Source organism: Palaemon carinicauda, chromosome 14, assembly GCF_036898095.1.
Source record: "Palaemon carinicauda isolate YSFRI2023 chromosome 14, ASM3689809v2, whole genome shotgun sequence".
Taxonomy (NCBI): Eukaryota; Metazoa; Arthropoda; class Malacostraca; order Decapoda; family Palaemonidae; genus Palaemon; species Palaemon carinicauda.
The window spans coordinates 56,579,648-56,606,668 of record NC_090738.1 but is presented as its reverse complement, the minus strand read 5'-3'; the positions used below and the strand labels follow the sequence as shown (position 1 = coordinate 56,606,668).

The window sequence follows — 27,021 nt, the reverse complement described above, 5'->3', positions numbered from 1 at the left end:
GACATGTTTGCGTTGCCCCCGTTCGAGATCATCAATCTGGTCTTCAGGAAATTCGCTCTCCTCGATTCGGGGCGAATGATCCTAGCGGCTCCATTCTGGCCTGCAAGGGAATGGTTTTCGGAAGTGATGGGCATGTTGATGGACTTCCCAAGAAGACTTCGGCAAGTCCAGATCTTCTCAAACAGCCCCACTTCGAGAGGTATCATCAAACCCCCCTTGCTCTCAAACTGACTTCCTTCAGACTGACTAGAAGCTTGTCAGATCTCGAGGCTTTTCGGCACAAGCAACGAAAGCTATCGCCAGAGCAAGGAGGATCTCTTCACAAAGAGTCTACCAATCTAAGCGGGAGACCTTTAGAGCTTGGTGCAGGCAGCACAAATTTTCCTCAACCACTACCTCTCTGAGCCAGATTGCAGACTTCTTCTTGTACCTCAGACAGTATGCTAAAGCTGGCTGTATCTACCATCAATGGATACAGCAGTATGCTCTCGGCCGTCTTTAGGTATAGAGGCCTAGCGTTGTCCCAAAATAAGATTTGCAGGACCTCATTGGGTCTTTTCAGACGACGTAATAGGTACTCTTAAACCTGGATGTGGTGTTTAAGTTTCTGTGCTCCAAGAAATTTGAACCTATCTCGCTAGCCTCTCTTCGAGTTGTAACGAAAAAACCCTCTTCCTTATGACTCTAGCGAATGCCAAAAGGTCAGCGAAGTCCAGGCGATTGAGAAGAGGGTGAGCTTCAATTAAGATAGGGCAGTTTGTGCCTTAAGGTTCATCTTTCTCGTAAAGAACGAGAACCCTTCGTAACCCTGTCCTACCACGTTTGATGTCATTAACCTCACGAACCTAGTGGGTCAAGAGAAGGAAAGACTCCTCTGCCAAGTTAGGTCCCTCAAAGCTTTTTTGGCTCACACTATGAACGTGAGCTGTGCATCCAACTTATGGTGTTCAGTGGAAGATCCACCAAAAACCCCTGTCTAAGAATGCTTTGTCCTTTTTCCTGAGGGAAAAAATTAGGGAAGCCCACCTCTTATGTGAGGAGGAACACTTCGCCCTGTTGAAATTACGGGCTCACGAAGTGAGAGCCATTGCTACCTCTCTGGCATATCAGGAATATATGTTAGTTAGGCTATTCATGGATCCAATTTTCTGGAGGAGCAACTCTGTCTTCGCTTCTCATTAACTTAGAGAGGTGAGAGTAGACTTTGGCAAGTGCTATACCTTGGGCCCATACATAGCTGCGGTTTCTGTATTAGGCAAAGGAGTTAATAACCCCACTCAACCTTAGTTTATATGCATGTATGAGGGTTTGTGTTTTTATGATAGTCTGAGGACTTCGTCTTGTGGTACGGTTCCCTCAGTCTAGATAGATAGTTTATGTCTATGTTGCAGGGTTAGGTGGTTAGTTTTAGTAAGGTTGCAGTTTTTATTATATGGGCGAAGGTAGTTTCTGAAGTCTAGTCAAGTTGTTGGTCTAAACACTCCTAAGGGAAAGCCACTCTAGAGGCTGTACCTTTGAAATCAGCTACCTTAGCAGGCAAGGAATCAAGGTGTTTTTATCTCCTACAACTCTTTTGTTGTTTCCCCAACGATGTTTACTGTCTGTTTCCCTCCTCCAAATGTGTGAATCAGCTATATATATATAACTGCCAGGTAAGTACTATTCATAAAAATGGAGTTTTTATGATAAAACAAAGTTTTATGAATACTTACCTGGCAGATATATATATATATATATTTGAAGGCCCACCCACCTCCCCTCAGGAGACAGGTCGGGCATAGATGAACTGAAGTCTTCGACACGGGAATGATTCCTTGTACCACCCTGTGATGGGGGTTTCCGCCTACCTCCCAACCACCACAAGGCGGTTGCCTCGTTTTGAAAAATTCTGCCGATTTAGAGATATCAGCTATATATATATAACTGCCAGGTAAGTATTCATAAAGCTTTGTTTTATCATAGAAACTCCATATTATATATTAATATTATTAATAATTTATTACGATTACTATCTAGTCTAGTTATCGCTTAGTTTGAGTGGGACTCACGGAGCAGTTGTTATTTCATTCGTTTTCATACCGTTCGGCATCTACCCGAGGTAGAAGTTATGTTGGTATCCCTGTCCAAGCGCAACTCCTTCCCGCTATTGAAGGCTGCCCGTTATTTATCCCCCTGCCATTCCCTTGTGTCCCTCTCTTACTAATTTTATTTTAAGTTATGCATGCCTTATATACCAGTTCAATGTGTTACATCATTTAACATTAATTTACATTATTTATTGCTCGTTCCGTTTATGATCATTCAGTTTTGCGTACGTGGTTCCATCGGTCAGGTTGGTACTCCTGTCCTCCCTCATATCCACGTGATCGCCTCCTGCCCCCTCATTGGCTAGTTCTCGTTGCCTTCTTCCCCCCCATTTCCTCATCTCCAATTCAGGGATTCTTCTCGTCTCTCGAGACGTTGTGTGAGCGGTTTGGCATTACGGGTCGAGTCCTCTTGTACCTCAACCTTTCCCCCTCACACTATCCCTTCCTGGGATACCTTATGACTCACTAGTTGGTACCGAGAACATCCACCGGGGTTTCAGTCTAGTTCATTCACTCACATGCCTTGTCGTAGCCTCCCCTCCCCCCCCCCCGCCGCCGCCGCTCTGATTGGCCATCGATCGGTGGGGGGGGCTCGGTTGGGTATGTGTTACTCCACGAGATTCCCTCCGTGACGTCCCGCACCCCACGGGACCCCTATGATAATCACTTTTTCTTAGAGGAATCTCGTTAGAATTTTGAATTTAGAATATTTTATTAAGTTTTGTCATTACTTTTATTTCGGTTCGTTAAGGTTCTTGTGGTTGGCAAGGGGTCCTTGGCTCCTCCCTCCCTCCCTTTCGATTACCTTCCTCGACAGGTGGTTGTGTCCCCCGGGTCCGCCACAGCTGTCTCCCGGGTCAGGCAGTATAATGTCGACCCTATTGCAATTACCCTATGCTTTCTCAATACTGACGGGATAGTATATTTTTCGCCTTTGACAATACTCTTTTCGAATGATCATAACTATACAGACTTGGGTGTTACTCAGATTATTACATAGGCTAAGTTTTTCCTTCCTGTTACTGTTCGGATTGTTACTCTTAGTCTATATCTCAGTTGCATACTAACCTAATTTTAATACCCGGATCCCCCGGGTCCCTTCTCGGGACATAAACTTTATAAGAGATACTTATGTATCCTTATTATTACAGATGGTCCGTTGCCGAATGACAGCCTGTGCGGCCGTTCTCCAACAACCGTGCGGCCATGATGTCTGCAGGTCGCATGCCGACTCTGGTGTTCATATGGACGACCTGGTTGTATGGCATCCGGACAACTGCCTTGTCTGCTACGGGTTGGTTACCACCCTTTCCTCGCACTCTGTGAGTATTCCTATCGTTACTATCTAATTTTACACAGGGTTTAACCTTTAATTCCCTTCTATTTCATATTGCAATTTCTGATCGAATCGTCCCTTATCGATCATGTGATCTTTCACTTTCCTCGAAGTCACTACCATTAGTAACGGTTTATTTCTTTCAGATCTCTCAGTCTTCTAAGTCTTCGGCCCGGGCAACCTTGAAGGTCTGGGTAGGCGGCTTCGCCCGCAACGTTAAGGCCAAGCAGCCTTACGTCTTGTCCAGGGACTGGTGTAACTTGATCTACCCTAACGCTAAAACCTTGGCAGCGGTCCCCAAGGACGTGGCGGACCCCATCATTGCTGATATCAACGCGATCTTGTGCATTCCCGTGGACCAAGATCAGACTAACGACACTTGTGGACAACGTCGCCTCCATCAACCTCGACGTGGAACCTATGGCTCTCGACGAGCCAGAACCAGGTAGGGAGGTAGGTGAGGCAGGTGGGTCCCGGGCTAAGATTCCTCTCCTTAGTCCGACTTTCTCTACTTCTTCTAATCATTCTTCTTTCCAGGGTTTCCCGGGAACCCCGGGTCTGATACCAGGCCACATCCAGTTGTCCCTAAGGTCAAAACCCAGCGGAGACCTTTATTGAAGACTCGCAGGCCTTCCAAATCCTCGAAGTCAGGCAAGACATCCACTTCTGGAGTCCCAAAAGACTCCGCTGTCGCCGCCTCTTCCTCTCATTGTCCGGGAGTGCAGACAGCCCCCATACCTACCCTGGCGGCCTTCGACCCAGAGGCCTTCTCTAGTAAGTTGCTGAGCCAAATCGGTTCCATGATGTCTTCCTTTACAGACAGACTGCAGACCCAAGAAGGTCTTATGGAGAGCCTCATGCGGAAAGGGTTGCCACAACAACAACAATACGTCATGCCGGAAGCCTCTAAGCTCCCGCCTTTCACAAAGAACAACCCGTGGAGAATGGCTCTGCACTCTCCCTATACGGATGGCATGCTGACTATTGAGGGTTGTGGCACCCGTCCTATTGAAGACTTTGAATTCTTTCCTTCCGGTCTCCAATTCCCCTTCCCCGGCTCCGTCCAGCTGACCGATGAAGCCCTCGTTAGGCTAGATAAGGTCCCTAAGGAGACCGTTACCTACCCAAAAGAGCAGGCCCAGTCTACTTGAGTCCGAGCACTGAACGAGTGCGAGTGTGTAAACACCATGCTTACCCCTCACAAAAGCTCCTACACAATGTTTTTAGTAGATGAGCAAACTCCGACTCCATGCATGACTAAAATGATGGATCTAGCCCATCAAGCCATAAGTGAGGACAAGCCGTTACCGCAACTGCGGGAGACGGACCTAACCTCCCTCCTATTTCCATCAGACCACGAGTGTTGGCATAACGCTCCGGCCACCTTCACGACAGGCAAACTGGCCGCTGACTGTGCTTCCACACAGTTCAGCGAGCGTCTTCCTAGGCTTCCGGACTCTTTGATCCGCCTCGAGTCCGAAGCCCGGACCAGGCTAAGCAGGACCATCAACTCTGGAACAATGGCTGAAATGCTCTCCCTTATGTACGAGGAAGAGCCCATCTTCAAGGTCTTGACTAAATCTCTTTTACAGACCGTAATCTCGGATGCTTACGACTTCCTAGCAGCCAGACGTCGTTGCCGCAGACATGTTTTGTCTGAGGCCACTATCCGACATGAGCCTAACAAGCTCATTAAAGCCCCGTTCTGGGGTCCGGACCTATTCCCGGAGGATCTGGTGAACAACGTTCTAAGTGAGGCTGCCAGAGTCAACCAGAGCCTCAAGGTTCGGTGGGGTCTAGTTACAAAACGGAAGTTCGAACCAACCGGCGTACAATCTCGGGGCAGGAAGAGGTTACGACCCTACCAATCCTCCCAATATCGTCAACCACTTCAAGTGGTCCAACCCATCTCGGTGGCACAGGGGAGTCAGCCATCCACTTCAAAGGGCCAACCCCAACAACAATATGTGTTGGTCCCTCAGAGTCAAGTAGCGTCGACTTCGTTCCCTACTTCCCCGGCCTTTAATCCCAGCTATGAATCCCGGGGTACCTCCCTAGGTTACCAACGTGCCAGAGGCTCCGGTGCAAGGGGTAACTTTCACAACAGAGGTGGCGGAAGGTCCTTCTCCCGGGGCAGAGGATCACACGGAGGTCGAGGAGGCAAATCCGCAGCAAGTTATTGAGAACCCTCAGGTAGGGGGAAGGCTCTATTCCTTCCGAGGTCGTTGGAAGTTCAGCGATTGGGCCTTCAGCATAATTTCCAGAGGTCTGGGGTGGAGTTGGATAGAAGGGCCCCCTCCACCGACCAGTTTCCATCAACTCCCAACACAGGAGCTAGCCTTATTTGTAAAAGATCTGTTGCAGAAGAACGCAATCAAAGAGGTAAATCACTTAAGTTTTCAAGGTCGCTTGTTCAGCGTGCCAAAGAAAGACTCAGAAAAGCGAAGGGTAATCCTAGAACTGTCCCGTATGAATTCTTACATTCAATGCGACAGGTTCCGCATGCTAACCGTTTCTCAGGTGCGGACCTTACTTCCCCGTGGGGCCGTCACCACCACTATAGATCTTACAGATGCCTACTATCACGTTCCGATAGCAAGGCATTTCCGTCCGTTCCTAGGCTTCAAACTAGGCAACCAGGCCTATACATTCAAAGTAATGCCATTCGGGCTCAACATAGCACCCAGAATTCTCACCAAATTGGCAGAAACAGTAATCCAAGAGTTACGAACCCAAGGAATTCAGATAGTTGCATACCTAGACGACTGGTCTATCTGGTCAGACAACGTTGAGAGCTGCCTCACAGCAACAAACAAAGTAATTCAATTCCTTCAACACTTGGGGTTCCAGATCAACTTCGAGAAATCTCGCCTGGTCCCGGAGACCAAGTTTCAATGTCTGGGACTTCAATGGGATCTATGCTCCCACACGCTATGTCTCCCCAAAGCCAAGAGAATGGAAATAGCAAAGAATACGAAACGTTTTCTCAAGGACAAATTGACGTCCAGGAGGAACCAAGAGAGAATCTTGGGCTCCTTACAGTTCGCCTTTGTGACAGATATCCTACTGAAGGCCAGACTGAAGGACATAAATCGAGTATGGCGCTCCAGAGCGAACGAGAAATATCGGGACAAAAGAGCTCGACTTCTATCAGTTCTGAGGAAGAGACTTCAGCCATGGATGAAGGTAAAAAACCTGGCAAAGTCAGTTCCCTTACAATACCCGTCCCCAAGACTCGTCATTCACACAGACGTCTCCTTAACAGGCTGGGGGGGATACTCCCAGTACAAGAAAGTTCAAGGACTATGGTCGACGATATTCCAACATCTTCATATCAATATCTTAGAGGCCATGGCGGTCTTACTAACCCTAAGACGACTATCACCAGCCAAGAAACAGCACATAAGACTGGTTCTAGACAGCAAAGTCATAGTTCGCTGCATAAACAGAGGGGGTTCCAAGTCAGGCAACATCAACCATGTGATGTTAGCAATATTTTCCTTGGCAGCATCAAATCAGTGGCATCTGTCAGCAGTCCATCTAGCGGGAGTGCGGAATGTAGTGGCGGACGCACTTTCGAGGACAACTCCGCTAGAGTCGGAGTGGTCACTGGACCTAAAGTCATTCCGTTGGATCTTGTCTCAAGTCCCGGGTCTCCAAGTAGACCTTTTCGCAACAGAGTCCAACCACAAGTTAGAGTGTTACGTGGCCCCCAACCTGGACCCTCAGGCTTATGCCACAGACGCAATGTCTTTAGACTGGAACACTTGGGGGAAGATTTACTTGTTCTCACCTATAAATCTGCTGATGAAGGTGTTGGACAAACTCAGGACTTTCAAAGGCCATGTTGCTCTAGTAGCCCCCAACTGGCCCAAGAGCAATTGGTTTCCCCTGTTGGTGGAATTAGGTCTCCACCCTCGTCAGATACCCAACCCAATTCTGACACAAATAGTACAAACTCACAATGTGTTCGCTTCCTCAAACATTCAGAGTGCCCTAACTTTATGGACTTCATGAAATTTGCAGCCCAAAAAGGTGCAGATATCGATCCTCAGAATACCCTATTTTTGGAATCTGATAAAAGGAAATCCACCCTTCGCCAATATGGTTCTGCTGTGAGGAAGCTTGCAAAATTTTCAAAGGACTCCAAGGTGGAGTTAATGACTATGAATCTGACAGTAACCTTCTTCAGAACTCTATTTGAATCAGGTGTAGCAGCCAATACCATTACTACAATTAAATCTGCCTTGAAAAAGATTTTCCATATTGGTTTTAACATAAACCTGACAGATTCATATTTCTCATCAATCCCAAGAGCTTGTGCCAGATTGAAACCATCAACTCGCCCTAGCTCAGTTTCCTGGTTTTTTAATGATGTTCTTGAGTTGGCCTCTGACACACTCAACGAATCTTGTGATTACATACCCTAGCTAAGGAAAACCTTATTCCTCATGAGCTTAGCTTCTGGCGCCAGGATATCAGAACTTGCAGCCTTGACTAGAGATCCAGGCCATATTGAATTTCTCCCATCAGGGGAAGTCCTTCTCTCCCCTGACAAAGTTTTCTTAGCCAAAAATGAGGACCCCCAGAACAGATGGTCCTCTTGGAAGATTGTTCCACTCCCTCAGGACCCATCATTATGTCCAGTAATCACTCTGAAAGCCTACTTAGATAGAACTTCCATTAAGTCCTCAGGGCCCTTATTCATCAGAGAAAACGGAGGTACCATCACCCTGAAAGGGATCAGGCAACAAATTTTATATTTCATTAAACAGGCTAACCCTGATTCATTCCCTCATGTCCATGATATACGAGCTGTAGCTACCTCAGTTAATTACTTCCACCACATGAACTTCACTGAACTTACTAAATATACAGGCTGGAAGTCTCCATCAGTATTTAAACGGCACTACCTAAAACCTCTGGAAGCCCTAAAATTTGCTACAGTGGCAGCAGGGAATGTGATTCCTCCTGATCATAATGAGTCTTAATCAACTATGTCTTGCTATCCTTCTTCCTCTTACCTGCCTTACTTATTGTCCCTTCCTTAGTTTTGGTTTTGTCTTACCTGAGCTACACCCTTATGGTGTAACCTTTTATCATGTCAGTTTATTACCTTATTCCACGAATTGATTTTTGTTGTTTTACACTCAAGATTGTAATTAATATTTAATATTGCCACTGCTAATGTCCCTGGCTGTCTCTGTCATCCCTTCATTGGGAATATTTTGCAGATTTACTTTTTGCCAATCTTTGCTTGATGTTAAGGAAGTGTTTACTTATTGTTCCAAGTATATCCTTTTCATGATTAAACCATATACGTTGTTATTTTGAATTTAATTTGCTTTCTCCTCAGGCGTTGTTCCAAGTTTTGGGACCATTTCTCTTGTACAATTTTACTGGGCGGCACAGGGGGAGCCCAGAAAAGGGATTTTGACGAAGGAAAAATCTATTTCTGGGCGAAAGACCTGTGCCGCCCAGTGAACCCTCCCTTGACTTCCCTCCCAGCATGGGCCCCAAACCTTGGGTGCTATGAGGAGTGACGTCACTGGCGTGGGTTGGGTTGGTGGTAGTAGTGTTGAACGGCACCTCGCTGTGGCAGGGGTTTTGAAGAGGAGATATCTATATGGTGCGAGACCTCTGGTTGTGAATTATCACGCCCCAGTATATTATACCGACACCTTATATAGGTGAGCGAGCTGGGTTCAACCTGGCATTCCTATGCAATTAGAAATGGTGTTAAAGGAGCATTTCACTGGGCGGCACAGGTCTCTCGCCCAGAAATAGATTTTTCCTTCATCAAAATCCCTTTAAAAATTAATTGTATGGCGAAATAAGACGCAAATACATATTGATATTTTTATTGGCAATAAATGACCAACATAAATCAACAGATATAACATAAATGTTAATATATGTAATAAGAAACATGTCAATCAATCGTAACGCAGATAATTTTTGTTTTCACCTGAAGGGGAAACCTTTAATAATGCCACCATAAATTCGAAAATTTGATAAATTTTCTAATATGATTTTCTGTGATGTCGAATGTCTATTCACATTGTGTAAGTACACACGGCACAAGTGTTACCTATATGTTTCTTCACCTCAAATAATTAGAACAGTCCCTAGTGTCACCATGGTGAAGCTCACTTCAAAAGTGTTGCATTGAGAGGTGTCAACACCTTCACCCGTATAATTGATGGTCCCAATCAATTCACTGTTCATCGCAGCACTAGACGACAGGTTTTAGTACTCTACCTGCCGCCACCATGTAACGCTTGAGTTCATGCACTTGCTACGCATAATGCTCGTAGAACACTTTGGATGACTTCCATCCAGTGTATGAGCGAAGACGCTCAAAGTCCATATACTGAAAAAAGTTCAGTGATGAAGCGATTTTCCTTGGATTATGACCTGCGGGTGTACTGTCAGGATCCGCTCTGCGAATAAAATTGGTGATTTTCGCCCTCAGTTGTTTTAGGGATAGGTTTGATCCTGAAGTAAGAATTCTATACTGCCTTTCGAGATCCCAAATCTTTTCTTTTCTGCTAAGGAGAGATAATTATGAGATGAAGGCTTTGGGTTCTCTGTGATGAAGCGAAGACAGTCGACTTCTGGACCTGTTGAGACAGTGCTGGGTCTGGCAGAGGGACCAGCCTCAGCTTCAGTTCCAATACTTGAGGGAACCAGTTGCTCTTTGGCCACTTGGGAGCCACTAGAGCTGCCGTTCCCCGAAAGGATCTCAGCTTGTTGAGGACCTTCATTAAGAGATTGGTTGGAGGGAACAGGTAGATCCGGTTCCATCTGTTCCAGTCGAGGGACATGGCGTCCGTCGCTTCAGCTAGAGGGTCCTCGTATAGGGCCACATAACGAGGTAGCTTCTTGTTGTCGCTCGTCGCGAAGAGGTCGATCTGCAGTTCCGGGACTTGACGTAACATGAAGGAGAATGAGTCTGCGTCTAGGGACCATTCTGACTATCGGCGTGAGCCTGGATAGAGAGTCCGCCGTCAAATTACGGAACCCTTGAAGGTGAACTGTTGATAAATGTCATCTCTTCTTTTCCGCTAGGCGGAAGAGGGACAAAATCACTTGGTTGATTTGGGGTGATCCCGAGCCTTGATGATTCAGACATCTCATTATTACCTTGCTGTCCAGGATCAGTCTTATATGGGCTGATTTGCAAGGGGAGAGTTTCTTCAGCGTTAGAAAGACTGCCATGGCCTCCAAAATGTTGATGTGGAAGGTCTTGAATAGAGAAGACCAAGTCCTTTGGGCTTTCCGTTAATGGGAGTGACCTCCCCATCCTTCCTTCGAGGCATCCATATGGATGGTGACTGAAGGTGGAGGTGGTTGCAAGGGCACGGTCCTCTTTAGGTTCTTGGCCTTCGAACATGGATTGAGAAGTGATCGTAGTAGGGTTGGTATCGGTCTTCTTAGATCTCTTCGAGCGTTTGATGCGTATCTTCTCCAGACTCCTGACGCATCTTTAAGCTGTGCTCTTAGCACTGGGTCTGTCACTGATGCAAACTGGAGAGATCCCAGTACTCTTTCCTGTTGGAGTCTTGAGATCCTGTCGGATTTCAGTAGTCTCTTGACAGATCCTGCGATCTCTCTCCTCTTCCTAGGGGGAATGGAGAGACGGTGTGACTTCAAATTCCAATGGATTACCAGCCATTGAAACTCTTGAGCTGGAGATAGTCGAGACTTCTTGACATTGATCTTGAATCCCAGATGTTCCGGGAACTGGATCACTTTCTTGGATGCTTGCATACACTCCATCTTGGATGCTGCCCACATCAGCCAGTCGTCCAGGTACGCTACTACCTGGACACTTTCTAGGCGTAGTTGTTGAACGACTGCGTCTGCAAGTTTAGTAAAAATCCTTGGGGCTGTGTTCAGTCCGAAGGGCATGGCTCTGAAGACGTACTTCTTCTTCTGTAGCCTGAGTCCTAGGTAGGAGGAGAGGGGGCGGTTGACTGGAATATGCCAGCAGGCATCTGCCAGGTCTATCAAGACTGTGTACGCCCCTTTTGGTAACAGGGTCCTTATGTGTTGAAGGGATAACATCCTGAACTTGTTGAGTGGTGACAAGTCCAGAATGACTCTGAGTTTGTCTGAGTCCTTCTTGGGAACACAGAACACCCTTTCTTGGAATTTAATGGACTTTGCTCTTCTTATCACCCGCTTGCTCAAAAGTTCTAGGGTGTATTCTTCCAGTATGGGGGTGGAGTGTTGGAAAAATTGAGGAAATGGTGGTGGAGCCTCGTTCCAGCTCCATCCAAGTCCGTTCTTGATTAGGCAGTTGGCCCAAGGATCGAAGGTCCAACGATCCTGAAATTGTTGGAGTCCCCCTCCTACCTGAAGCAACTCATTGCTTCTGATTTCCGGAGGATTTACCTCCTTGACCACGTCCTCCCTTACCACCTTTACCCCTTGGGGGGTATCTAGAGGAGCCCCGTTTAGATCCTCTACCTTTGGGACGAAAGGTAGTGGTCTGCCTCTCGAATGCTGGGTTGAACGCTGGTGACTGGGCAACCAGCTGCTGAGGCACCATCTGATAGGTTGGTTGGAATTGAACCACCATCTGGGGCATCGCGGTCATGGCAACTGTGGGATGTTGTTGTTGTTGTTGCTGTCTGGTAGGGCGAGAGGGCAACCTGGGTCTTTTTGTCTTCCTCTTAGGCTGGGGACCCTCATCCGGGGAAGACTTCCTCTTCGCTGACATGCCCCACTTCTGGAGGTTTCTATTTTCCGTGGCGGCCTTGTCTACAACTTCCTTGACTACTTCACTCGGTAAGAGGTCCTTACCCCAGATATTGGAAGCTATCAGCTTCCTGGGCTCGTGCTTTACTGATGCAGAAGCAAACACGAACTCCCTACATGCTCTTCTGGCTTTGACAAAGCCATACAGGTCCTTGACCACAGTAGCCAAATGTATTTTGGCCATGACCATGTTCATATCCGGGGTTTTACTATTGCTTGCTGTCATCTCTAGACAGTTCTGCAGAGATAGAGAAGTGGCCAGTCTTTCTTTTGTCTCTTGCTCCCTACGCAAGAGAAAGTCTGGCAGCTTAGGGAGACTTCCGCTGAATGTCCCAACTGAGAAGGTAAGGTGGACTTCCTTTCAGTCCTTATCTTCCATGGGCAGGGCTAGAGATAATGGTCAACACTCGTCGAGTGTAGGGCAAGGTTTTCCTGCCTCTATTGCCTTCATTACTGCCTTAAAACCCTTTGATGTAAAGGGAAAGGCTATCGAAGCTGGAGCAAGAGAGTGAAGCCCTTCTGCTTCAGGCTACTTGACAAAAGAGCCTGAGCTTTATCGTGGTCAAGTACTATGACCTCCTTAGGTTCTGTCTCCTCCTTCGATGCTGGTTCCAGCTTCAGACGGACGAAGCAGTCTGGGTAGGCTTGAAAGCTGGGCCAGAATTCAACATCCTCGATAGGGACGGTCTGGTAATAGGCATGTACTATATTCTGGATGCCTCCAGGGATTAACGTCAGAGCAAGTTGGGAGATCTTGAACCCTGAGTCTCTTGTGCGACCCACGGGAGGCGGTGAGTTGGGCCATTTGTCTTTCCCATTTCGCCTCCCTTTCTTCGCCTTGTTTGCAAAGGCTCTCTATCAATGCCGTGAGATTGGCCAGTGCCTGTCTCATGTCATCTGGTGGAGGGGCAGAAGATGTAGAGGGTAACGGCTCTCGAGCCGGAACTGATGGAAGGGACTCCGATTCAGCATCATCATCATCTTCTTCAGGAGTCAAGGTAGACTCCTCCTCGAGGCCTTCCGCTAGAAGGTCCTTTTCTGTGTCCGAAGACACTTCAGACATCCTCTCCTCTTGATGGATGTCCATGCCTTGCATTGCGTCGGTGAAGTCCGTCTCTACGGCAATCTGGACGCAAGGGATCTCAGATCGTGGCTGGGGTATGACAGCTTCCATACCCACTGTTGGGAACAGCAAGGAGCGCATCCGTTCGCTAGGAAGGTAAGGTCACGTGGCGTTCTTCTGACAGCCACGAACCCATCTGCGCAGCTTCTCTCGTGCTGTATCCCTTGACTCCGCTGTCTTGGGGTCATCAAAAGCCTCGGTAACCAAGGCCTTGCACATCTTGCAGTCCTGGGGGTCCCAGTACAGAAGAGGTCCCTTGGAAGTAGCGCAGGAGGCATGAGCCCTGCACTCTGCATGGCCACAGAAGTCCTTGCTCCTGACGTTGTAAAAGACTTGTAGGCACCTTGGATGGTCCTCCTGTAAAGAGAGGAAAATTAAGTGAGTATGCGGTAGTTTATCTCACCTGATAAACAACTATATAAAATATTATTATTAATATTTTAGCATTATAACTAAGGATAGACAAGCTAGAAAGGAACTAGGAAAGACACATACTTCTGTTTCCTGTCCAGCCAATTGCTGTGACCTCCCTTAAAATTAAAAGCTAGAGTTTTCCTATTCAGGAAACCCTAGGGAAAGGTTCTAACCCCTTGGGGTAGATAAGTGTATCTTAACACTGACCTTTCCCAAGGTTTTAATAATGTTGGGTAAATGGTAACTGATCATCTATCAGTCTGTTGAAAGAAATCTTTTCCTTCAATATAAAACTGGTCTCAACAATAGACTGTGCAAGGATACACAGGGTATGTTGGAAAATAACTACTGTATAATATATACTACAGTTTTTTATCTGCAGTATGATCTATACTGCAAATATACTGGCTACTGTATAATCATATACTGTAGTTTAGCCGGCATGTTGCCAGCCAGGCTAGCACCTGGCGGCACAAACCATGGGGTAGTACCTGGCGGCACCGGCCCAGGCGGCATGTTGCTGGCTGGGTTAGTACCTGACGGCACCGGCCCAGCCAGCGGAACCTGGCAGTAATAGCTGACAGAGAGAGAGAGAAAGCATGGAGTGAAGGGTTACCTTATTAAATGTTTGTTAACAATAGATAAGGATGTAAGTACTTAATCTTACTGCCTTCCTCCAGAAAGAGGGTTCAAATGGAAGGGGAAAATGTATCATTCAGGCTTCCATCCAACCACAAAAGCTGTTGCCGGTCACTACCGGCCCCGGGTATGTGGATGGCAGTCCAAGAGAGGACTGAAGAACACTCTACAGAACAGGGGTCTCCCACCGGCAGCCGTCACAGCCGGCACAACCTTTCCCGGAGCCTGCGTCCATAAGGGAAGACTGAGTGACTAAGCGGCTGCTTATGTGGGAGCCCGGCCGGCCCCACAACCTACCCGGCAAGCGATGAGATTGTAGGATGACGGCTACAGGGTTGCGATGGCTAGGCCATTGTTAAAGGACAGAGGGAGGCAGGGAAAAGGGTCCTGTATAAAGTGTAGAAGGTGGCGGCAAAGTTGCCGCCCCCACCACACAAGGGAGAAACTCTGTTTCAGTATTGGTGCCATCCTAGGCGGCAGAAGAATATCTATTCTTCAGCCTAGGGTCTGCCGAAATAGTGTTAAGAGGAGACGGCAGGCTTGCCGCCCCCTCTCAACAGGGGAGAAACATCGTTTCAGTGCCGGCATCATCTTAGGCGGCAGAAGAATGTCTATTCTTCAGCCTAGGGTCTGCCAGTACAGGACTAGTCTTCTAGACCGCAGGGGAGAAGGTGGCGGCATCATACAACCACTTCAAGTGCGGCCTAGGGAGGCATAGCCTCCTATGCCGGCAGCTGAAAGCCGGCAGGTGAGTGACTACTCACCCTGTTGCCCAGCCACCGGCAAAAGACTGAATACTCTGAGGTTCTGTCGAAAACCCAAGTTGGCTATCCACCGGCAGGGGTAAGAGACAGAAAACACTAGCCTAGTCAAGCCGGAGTGTCTACTCTATGGCAAGACCAAGATAGGGTTGTAGCCTATAGCGGCACTCAGAGGGAAGGAGGGATTACCCTTAAATCTTCACAGGAGACGAGTATCGATTTATATAATAATTATAGGAGAGATCTATCTCCGCCTGAATTGATGAAACGATACACGAGGGTAAACAGGGAACATGTATGAAAGTATACTAAAGTGCCTAGGCTAGTAACCTAATGCCAGGCGAGATTCGGATACCTAAATCGCCGAAACTCTAACGTATACGATCGATGAGGAAGAGGAAATATATACAATCAATATATCTTTACAAGTATAAATTGCCTAAATAGCTTCGTATTTAAATGCTATTACAACTAGGAATGTCGTTCTATATCATGCATGAAGGTAAGCTAAACGGATTTTGAAGCGAAGCGAAAAATCTATTTTTGGGCTCAAGCCATGTCGTCCTGATGGAAGTTCCTTAAAGTAGCTTCCTAAGGGATATATGTACTACAGTGATATTCCCTGAGAATTTTACCTTTAGCTTTCCATAATTCTAACTCCTGGCGCGAATATCCCTAAATTTTCTCTCAAGGATATCGCGTAATATCAGAGGACGTATTCTTGACACGCCACATAGTAGTCTGCACCCCTAATAGCGTTTACGCTTCGAGGGGGTTGTGGCAGAATAGAAGGGGAGCCGTATCAAGGTTACCCCCGTTCTCATACTACTATTGAGTATGACAACAGCGCTATTTCCAAGATGGCGGACATTCCTTATTTTGTGGCGATTTCGCTCAGTGGTGTTCCCTGGTGATCTACCTTTTTTGATCGTTTTGCAGGATTATAATTATGCTTTCTCCATCTTCTTCTGCCCCTGGAAAGTTGAGTATTAGGTCTTTACTATGAGTATATTTTAGCTCCTGTTTTACCGAGAGATTGGAGTAATTTATTGTGCTTAGGAGCAAGGCCTGTTACTGGAGGCGCCATGGGCGCTGTCGTTCGTTAGGCATAGTCTAGGAAGCCTAGCTCGGGCGAGGTTCGGTTGTCTAAATCGCCGAAACTAAAGAATACAATCGACATAACTTCTTAGAAAATTTAACTGAATAGCTTCGTAAATATTCATGCTATTAAAACCGGGAAACTCGTTCAGACTAACTGAATAACACATGCGTTATGAACGACAGCGCCCATGGCGCCTTCGGTGAAGGCGAAGCACCAACGCTTAAAATTAAACTAATTTCACTGTGAGGCAGGAGCTAAAAATTATGCACTGTAAAGATCAAATACTCAACTTTCCAGAGGCAGAAGAGGCTGGTGATTGCATGATAAATCCACGAAATAAAAGCGTATACGATAGAGCAACAGGGAAAACCACCGTGCGAAACCGCTACAACAATAAGAATGGCGCACTATCTTGCATACAGTGCCATCTAGATACTCAGTAGTAGTACGGGAGGAAGGGTACCTTGATAACGGCTCCCCTTCTATTTTTGCCACTTTTCCCCTCGAAGCGAAAACGCTATTCGGGGTGAAGATCGCTATGTGTCGTATCAAGATATACGTCCCCTGATTTATGAGATATCCTTAAGAGAAATTTTAAGGATATTCGCACCAGAAGTTAGAATTCTGGAGACCTAAAGGTAAATTCTCTGGGAATATCACTGTAGCAAATATCCCTTAGAAAGCTACTTAGGAACCTTCCATCAGGACGACATGGCTTGAGCCCAAAAATGATTTTATATGCTGTTAAATCTTCAAATGGTAGATAGTTGAGCTATCATAGAAAATATCACTGTTAAGTTCCTGAATATAAAAACAGTCACAACTGTTTTCATAGTTCGTTTGTTAGGATTTATGTTAATCATGTGAATGTTAAGTTGAATTTAAGTACTGTTATTTTGAAAGGATATTACATCCTTTAATTTATAATTATAGTAAAGTAACATGTTTTGCATGCTTTTAATGCTATTTTAGTGATATCATGACTTTAATACTAGAAGCAGATAGACGGAAAGTTAAAGAAAATGACTTAAAAGGTATTTTTATTTTTTCACATATTATTTTTGACAAACGACGTAAATTTGAAACCGACTTGAACTCGAAACGACGTACGTCGAGGTATACCTGTATAGATTTAATACTGTTACATCCCCAATACTCTCCGGAAGGTGTTTATTGGGATATGTCTATGGTCAATACCAATATTCCAATTTATAGCTTGTAATATCTTACATAGACAGTCACAGTGCTAGTTATCACACACACACGAGTTGCTCAGGCCGCGACCCATGCATTGCATGATCATGTTAACAAGGTTTCAGGGCTTTCTCGGTGGCTGGACTTCTGCCCTCATCAGGGGTGAGTCATCCTATAAATGGCATTGGGTTTGTAGGAGTGTCGGAACAAATGACAAATTTGAAATTAATTTGTATTTTTCATAACATATACAAACCTGAAGCTATTTATAACAAATTGTCTTGCCAACACCTGTTCCCCTTACAAAGTTCTGCCTGCAATCAAAAGTGTCAGTCAAGAATACACTGGTGTATTGCTTAACTGCCACCTGGCTGGAAATCTCAATGGCTAGTCTTCCAGCTTTGCCAAAATATCATCCTATAAATAGCTCCAGATTTTTATATGTTAAGAAAAATACAGATTACCTTCAAATTTGTCATTTTAGTACTGTATGTTGAAATTATGACATTTTAATTTGAAAAAAAAAACATATTGCCTTTGTAGGAAAATGTATTTTGTAAGGTTGTCTGAGTTTGGAGATGTCTCTGATAATTGATATTTACCCAAAATTTTCATAAAATTATAGGTTGTTTCATACTTTATTTTGGATTTTTATATGGTTTTCATCTGATTTATTATGAAAGAAATAGGTGACAAACTCAGACAAAATGTGATGAGAGGTTTCCCTCAAATAAATACTTAAATTATTTTTCTTTTTCTTTGAATGATATTTCTTTGTTTCTGGTATTGGTAGTTTATATTGCTTCTTTTTTTTCATTTATTTTGATTCAGGGTAGTAATAACTGCAGTTTCATTATGAGAGAGAAATGACAAAAATATTGGTTTGTTTATTACTGATAGTTACTTTCAGAATAATTTATATGATTCATGACTAGCTTTGGTAATCAACATCAGCATTAATTTTGTGGACTCAGGACTGCTCACCAAGTGTTCACCAGGGTGATGGCTCCAGTCATATATTTCTGAACACCAGACTTCTGTTATACCTAGAAGACTTGGTGATTTTGAACACATCCTTAAAAAAGATTTGGGTCCAGCAGGTATGGTTGCTTAGGTTATTGAGAATGTTGGAAGTTCTGGTTGATATGGGGAACTCCCTTTTAATTTAGAAATGAAGGATTCTTTATCTAGGAACAGAGGATTCAGTCATTCCTGCATATGACGGCGAAGTTCAAGCAGATGAAAGCACTCTTGGTATGTATGTGGACAAGGCTACTGGGGTCTATGGCATCTATTGAGAAGTTCATTTTTATGGATTGGTTGAAGATGGATTTCCACTTATATGCTTCCCTCAACTTGTGAAATAAAGTGAATGCTGATCTTTAACCCAGCAATAAATACCTTGAAAAATTAATACAGGAATGCATCGCAAAGCCAAAAGGACATCTATTAATCTGCAACTAAATAACCCCTTAAAAAAAAAATCTGGATTTTCGGATCAAACTATGCAACTTTCCCACCAACCATTGACGAAAAAACTGAAAAGGTGTTCCCAAGTGCTCTTATTGCTATACTCTGCCATATAAACTCATTACTCCACCAGAAGTGCAGGATTATTACAGTGTAAGAAAAATAAGAGCTAGATATGGTTATGTTAGGCTTCTTTTGTTCAATCTAAGGAATCTGATTCCTTGGGCAAAGTCAGAGATTCTAGCTCAACCTCCACCATGAGTCCTAGCCTAACTCCTCATGTTTTGCCTAGTGGTCCTTGTGCACCAGTTAGTAAGGGTCTGGTGGTGCACAGCAGCTCATGATGGAGTTGATCGCCTCCATAAGAGCCACACACTCAAAATACTTCTTTTTTTTTTTTTACTGTAAAACTTCTGTAGTCCACAATCTAATCTGCTCATTTCAACTACTAGATTCCAAAGTATAGAACACCGAGCTTGCTGAAGTAAACTGTTGTGGCATTTATATCATATTTTTCCTATGGAGCAGAGTGTAGAATACTTATATTAGATAAATCTTTTAAAGTTTCAGCACAAGCTTAATTTTTTTTTTTTTTTATCAGGATTAGGATGACATTGCATATTGATTTCATGTAGGCTCGTACACTACTGCATCTCTAGATTTCCATAATGGTGTGAATAAGGGTTCAAGTCCTCAATTACCAAAATGAGTCTCTTGCCCAGGGTAGATGCAAAAGGTTCCTGTACAGTAAGCAAAAGGGAATGCCTGTAGAAAATTCATCAGGACAGGAAGATGAAGAGGAAGTTAATATGGAGAAAGATCCCAGCTCTGATGAGGTACTGTATCTCCTTTTCAGTCATTAAGAAAACTTATTTCTTAAAGATATCCAAGTTAGATACTAAAGATATCTTTGACCATCTTAGCAAATCAGTTAAATAAGAAATACCAAATTCTTCTAAACGAATGGTCTCTGCATCCATTATTATGTTTACATGATTGGAATTGGTGGGGATGACCAAACGTGGATATATTTCCAACATCTATAAACAAAGAGATGGAGGTATTTTGTTCACCAGTTCTAGATCCTATAGCATTGAAAATGGATGCCCTTTTACAATACTGGTCAAATCTTGATCTGTATGCCTTATCACCCTTTTTAATGATTCAACCTGTGATAAACAAGTACAGTAAAGGGTGTCTAGAAGCAGCAAAAGGACTTTGGTTTCTCTCGTTTGGCCTCAAAGAGAGGGGTTTATAGATCTGTGGCTTCTGTTGTACGAGTGTCTCAGAAGATTGACATGCAAAACCAGTCTTCGAGGTGGTGCATCCAAACCCATACACACTACATATATCTAACTGTATGGAAACTGTCCTCTGTATTCTCTGAGACAAAGAGTTTTCAAAGTCCTCTAGATTGTCTCTCTTAGGTTAAAAAAGATAGTGCACTGATAATTTGTATCAAAGGCAATGGCATATTTTATTTTAATTGGTCCAAGTCCTTGAAATATGTTGGTGACGAAGACTAGTTTGGATATTGTTGAATTTTTTTTCCTTTTCATGTAAAGAAACTGTCCATTTAATCTATCAAGGTTTGAAGATGTATTGTTAATACAATACTCAAGCATTTAAGGAAGCATTTAAGGATCGGATTTTTCTGTTTAAGGTATTATTGCACATGTATTAGATCTTTTAATAATGAAAAACCTCTGGTACTCATTGCAGATTTTTAAATCTAGATGTATTTAGATATTTTAAAAGTTCACGTTTTTAAACGGAACATCTTTTGGCCTAAGGGAGTCGTACAGTTTGTCACTGCAACTGTATGATAAAAAGTTTGTTAAAGGGCTCTTATTTTATTGAGAGAAGGTAAATGATATCCAGACTACCATCTTGGCACATAAGGGATAAGCAGTTGCATAGACACTTATTTAGTGAGAGGAGCAATATAAGGATTCAGGCTATCTTCTTGGCTTTCTAAATTCTAGGTGTCTAAAACAGTGGCTTGAAGTGCAGGAGTGTCAGGGTTTTGCAATAGAAGAGTCTAAAGTAAATAAAAAATTTTAGGCTTTATGAGAGGATCTTGAAGTTAGAGGAGACGTGTACCATCAGAATCCTTACTGAATGGTACATTAGAACTATTAGCTACCACTTAAGGAGTTAGGCTAGGGTTTGAAACGGAACGTTAAGCATGAAATACTACCCTGAATCTAAAACTTAATGCCCTGAGCTTCCACTCTCAATAAGCTCATGAGTATCAAAAGCAACTTGTTTGGCTGTAACAAAGTCAAAGGCTGGTCTGGTATTATCGTTATCATTCTTTTTCTAAACTATTAGCCTAGACTTCTCTGAATTTCCTCATAACTAAAAGTAAGCTTCTTTTAGGTTTGAACTTAATCTGATTTTGAAACATACTTCCCAGAAAAGAGCAGCTAGGTTTATACACTCCTCACAAGATTCTCTAAATTAGAAAATTGCCCCCAGCATGAAGAGTGCTGATCATGATCACCCAATACAATTCTTATGGATAACAGTGCAGTAATTGCTAAGAAATTCATTGAAGGCATCTTTGAGAACCACTAAAATAACTGAAAAATTTAAAAAACCTGACATCTGGAGCTGTGAAGCATACGTCTTCTTGCTTCAATGTCGACATACGTAGCATGTTGTTGTTAAATGTTGGCAAGTCTGGTTGCGTTACTAGAAGTAGTAGGTTGGCCAGGGCACCAACCCATTAAGATACTACCACTAGAGAGTTATGGGGGTCCATTAACTGGCCATACAGTACTAAATTGGATCCTTCTCTCTGGTTACGGTTCATTTTCCCTTTGTCTACATATACACCGAATAGTCTGGCCTATTCTTTATATACAGTATACTCCTCTGTCCTTGTACACCTGACAACAATGTCATTACCAAACAAATTTTCTCTCGAGGGGTTAACTATTGTGCTGTAATTAATCAATGGCTACTTTCCTCTTGGTATAGGTAGAAGAGTCTCTTTAGCCATGGTAAGCAGCTCTTCTAGGAGAAGGACACTCCAAAATCAAACCATCGTTCTCTAGTCTTGGGTAGTACCATGGCCTCTGTACCATGGTCTTCCATTGTCTTGGATTAGAGTTCTCTTGCTTGAGGGTACACTCAGGCACACTATTTTATTTTTCTTCCTCTTGTTTTGTTAACATTTTTATAGTTTATATAGGGAATATTCCAAGCTTAATGAGATAAAAGTAATATGAATATTAGGGTAGGTTCATAGAAATAATGAATGCCATGGGAGGTTCATAGAATTAATATTTTTCTGTCTAAAAGATATGAGGAAAATTATTGAATAATTACTATTTTATGAATTTCTTTAAAAGAAGTGTTCAGATAGAATATCTTTATTTGCAGATATCCACGAGGAGAATCTTATGAGGATGTTGTTGTGAGACTTGAGAGCGTTATTATGGAACTGGAACGTCAGGAGAATGTTTTGGTTGTAGGACATCAAGCAGTTCTCAGATGTGTTTTGGCATATTTCCTTGACAAGCCTGCAGGTTAGTACACTTCCTCAAGTTTATTAAGCTTTGCTTTATTTGGTATCTCTTTTTTTTATTATTTTTTATTTTTTTTTTTATTTTTACAACAATATTCATATTAACAGATGTATACTTTGGTGAGGTAGTGAGGACAATAAAAACATTATCAGACTACCTAAAACTGTATTAGAAATATAATTTGCTAGAAAAGTTTAGGAGACAGATGTGGTGAATTAGAAATCCTAAGAGAAAACAAGTACGTAAGATGTATATGAAAAAAAAAATATGCTGTACAGTGTGTGGCTGATGTATGCTGCCATGGAGTTTTATCCAGCCCAGAAATTCAGATAAATATTTTGTATAAAAGTGCCCTTAAAAACTGCAAAACAAGATGCATTGTATGTATATTAAAAAGTATAAACAATCTTCAAGTTAGTGAAGAAAATATCATGTTTACATAATGAAATCCTTGATTAAATGAAATGTAAGTTTAATTTACTATTAATGGATGATTGAATTTGGATTCAAGGAGGTAAAATTTAATTTCTTTGTAAATAAAATGTAAGTTTAATTTATTTGGAATGAGAGGTTGACATTGGATTCAAGGAGAAAAACAAGATAATTATCATAATTCAACTCTGCAAATGATTTTAGTAGATGGGACATGTTCATGCCATACATATTGATGGTTTTTCTGTAATGAAAAAATATGTTGCTTGATTACTTACCTAGTATTCTTATGGTATATGCTTTGATGTGCAAACTCAGTTAATGTATAGATTAAAATAAGCAGTTATAGAGTGGATTTCATTGAATTTTCTTAGTAGAGAATAAGAATACCACTAATAGTTGGTATCAGGACAATTAACCTCCGACCACAATTACCCCAAGGACTTCCATATATTAAGGTGGTAGTAGCTAACGTTAGATAAGAAACCTCTGTGCCATTGTTTGTTCTTGGTAGTTCTTTTGAGGTTCTGTTATACATATTCCATAACTGCATTGCAAACACTGGTTCTCATCGTCTCCCCCCTTGACATGGCCATCCCAAGAACGTATCCTCAAAATAATCTTGCAACATATGCGTTTTAGAAGGAAGTATTTCACAGAGTTTCAAAAGCTTTTACATCACATTCAGGAACGAAAGCTATAGCAGATAACATATTTGTATCGATAGAACACACTTTGTCCTTCATGTATCGTTGTTGAAATCCATGAGATTGAATGTTTCGGTATATGCTTTGGGTAAAATGAAAAAAAAAAAAACAGCCTTTTATCTTGGTTTTAGGAAATGCCAAATGTAAAATGTTAATCTTAAAGACTGTATTGGAGATTGTAGTTCCTAAATACTTAAATAATTCTACCTCATTAATCCTTTCTCCTTCCAATGATATTTCATCTTCCATTGCATACTCCATTCTCATCATCTCTGTCTTTTTTCTATTTATCTTCAACCCAACCTTGTGTGATATTTCATGCATTCTGGTAAGCAAGCATTGCAAATCCTGTGGTGTTCTGCTAACAAGGACAGTATCATCAGCACAATCTAGGTCTGCTAAATTCCTATCACCAATCCAGTCCAATCCTTCTCCACCATCTCCTACTGTTCTACTCATTACAAAATCCATGAGGAGGATAAACAACATGGGTGACAACACATTTCTTTGGAGTACTTTGCTGTTCACTGGAAATTCTTTTGACAAGACTCCATGAACATTAACTTTTCACTTACTATGCTTATGAACAGACTTAATCAAATTTACATATTTAAGAGGAATTCCATAATAAAGCGGTACTCTCCAAAAAATTGGTTGTTGCACGCTATCAAAGGCTTTTTCATAGTCCACAAAGTCCATCATGGATTTTTATATTCTACGCATTCCTGTACAACATGTCTCAAAGTCTTCAGGAACCTCTAACAATGAGAGGTTCCAGGTAGGAGGCAGACTTTTCCACTTTCGGGATCGTTGGACCTTCGATCCCTGGGTCCACAGCCAAATTACGAATGGACCGGGTTGGAAATGGAACAAAAATCCACCCCACATTTCCAAAAATCTTCCAACACTCCACGCCATTGTTGGAAGAATACACCTCAGAAATCTTGAACAAGAAGGTAATAAGAAAAGGGAAGTCCATCAAATTCCAGGGAAGGCTTTTTTGTGTTCCCAAGAAAGACTTGGAAAAACCCAGAGTCATTTTAGACTTGTCTCCACTCAACAAGTTCATCGAGAACAACAAGTTCCGGAAGCTTACATTTCAACACATAAGGACCCTTCTACCAAAAAGGGGCATACACAGCCTCAATAGACCTGGCAGATGCTTACTGGCACCTACCAGTCAGTCGCCCCCTCTCCTCCTACCTGGGATTCAGGCTATAGAAGACAAAATATGTCTTCACAGCTATGCCCTTTGGACTGAACATAGCCCCAAAGGTATTCACAAAGCTAGCGGACACAATCGTCCAGCAACTACGCTCCGAAGGAGTACAAGTAGTAGCATACTTGGACAATTGGCTGGTGCGGGCAGCATCCAAGACTGCTTGTCTGCAAGCGACCAGAAAGGTGATCAAGTTCCTGGAACACCTGGGCTTCAAGATCAATCGCTAGAAGTCTCGCCTTTCTCCCTCACAAGTTTCAATGGTTAGGAATCCATGGGAACTTGCAGTCACACCACCTCTCCATTCTATTAAAGAAGAGGAGAGAAATAGCCGTATCTATCAAGAGACTAATCCAACACAAGAGGATTTCAAGACGCCAACAGGAAAGAGTATTGGACTCTCTCCACTTCGCAGTAGTGACAGGCCCAGTGCAAGAAGCACAGCAAAAGGATGCGTCAGGAGTCTGGAGAAGATGCGCATCAAACGCTCGAAGAGATCAACAAAGGTTGACACCGACCCAATTGCGCATGTTATTAAGGCCGTGGTCAATGAATAAGAGCCTAGCACAGACAATTCTCTTGCAACCACCACAAACATCAGTGGTGATACACACGGACGCCTCCCTGGAAGAATGGGGAGGCCATTCGCTAGAAATGAAAGTGCTAGGAATTGATCACACCAGTTCAAAACTTTCACATCAACATCTTGGAGGCTATGGCAGTCTTCCTGACATTGAAGAGACTATCCCCTCACATAGCAGTCCACATTAGACTGGTCCTGGACAACGAGGGGAGAGTAATATGTCTAAATCGACAAGGCTCGAGTTCACCTCACATCAATCACGTGATGTTAGCCATATTCGGCCTGGCAAGGAAGAGAAGATGGCCTTTATCAGCAGTTCACCTTCAAGGGTTCCGCGATTGACGGCGGATGCTCTATCCAGGCGAAAGCCGATAGAGACAGAATGGTCCCTAGACAGAGACTCATTCTCCTATATTTTCGATAAAAGTCCCGGAACTGCAGATCGACCTCTTTGCAATGAGCAACAACAAGAAACTACCTTGTTATGTAGCCCCTTACGAGAATCTTAAGCAGAAGCAATAGATGCCATGTCTCTCGACTGGAACAGATGGAATCTCCTGCTAAAAGTCCTCGACAAGCTAAGATCCTTCAGAGGAACAGCTGCAGTAGTGGCCCCCAAATGGCCCAAAAACAATTGGTTCCCTCTGTTTCTAGAATTGAAACTGAAGCTGTTTCCTCTGCCGAACCCAGTTTATCCCAACTGGTGCAGAAGTCGACTGTTTACATTTCATCCTCGAGAAACAACAACCTGCATCTCATGATTTTTTCGCCCTAGCAGCGAACAAAAAGTTAGGGATCTCGAAGAACAAGGTCGACTTCATTGTAGAGTACAAGTCAAGTTCAACCAGGAGACAATGTGAATCGTCTTCGAAGAAATGGGTATCCCTTGTGAAAACAAGGGGACCAACAGAAATATCAATAGATTTCTGTCTCTCTTTCTTCATTTACCTAGTTGAACAAGGCCTGACTTCCACTACAATAACTGCATGTAAGTCGGCCCTGACTAGATGTCTTCTATATGCCTTTGAGGTGGACCTCACAAGCAAAACCTTCTATAAGGTGCCAAAGCATGCACTAGACTCAAGCCGGCAACGCCTCCAAAGCCCATTACATGGTCGTTGGTCAAAGTCTTGCGCTATGCTTCGAAACTAAATAATGAGGATTGTACTCTAAAGGAGCCAAAACAGAAAGTCAATTTTCTGTTTGCAATTGCCTCAGGGGCTAGAGTTAGTAAAATATTGGCCCTATCAGGTATGTAGGCCATATTTAGTTCCTATACACAGGAGAACTGAACCCTTTTCCTGATCCTGTCTTTCTGGCCAAGAACGAGCTACCCACCAAGAAGTGGGGTCCTTGGAGAATCTGCCCACTGAAGGAAGATGTCTCTCTATGCCCAGTAGTGTGTCTTAAGGTCTATCTTCGTAGAACTTCAGACTTCAAGGAAAGACAGCTCTTCCGAGGCGAAACCTCAGGATCAAAATCCATCCCCAAGACAACTGAGAGCAATGCTCACCTACTTATTCGCAGAGCGGATCCTAACAGCTCACCCGCAGGTCACGATCCAAAGAAAATTGCTTCTTCACGGAACTTCTTCCAACACAGGGGCTTTGGTAGACTCCGCTAATACACAGGGTGGAGATCAACCAGATCTT

The 27,021-nt window shown here is 43.4% G+C and overlaps 1 protein-coding gene across 5 annotated transcripts in view; it reads left to right on the top strand.

Moving 5' to 3' along the window:
* Nucleotides 1-27,021, top strand: part of LOC137653593 (6-phosphofructo-2-kinase/fructose-2,6-bisphosphatase 1-like) — a 388,947-nt gene that overhangs the window by 212,367 nt on the left and 149,559 nt on the right. For all 5 annotated transcript variants that reach the window (XM_068387128.1, XM_068387127.1, XM_068387124.1 and 2 more), the window contains exon 9: nt 22,283-22,428. In XM_068387128.1, coding sequence (XP_068243229.1) covers nt 22,283-22,428 — 146 coding nt within the window. The remainder of the gene's footprint in view (nt 1-22,282; nt 22,429-27,021) is intronic.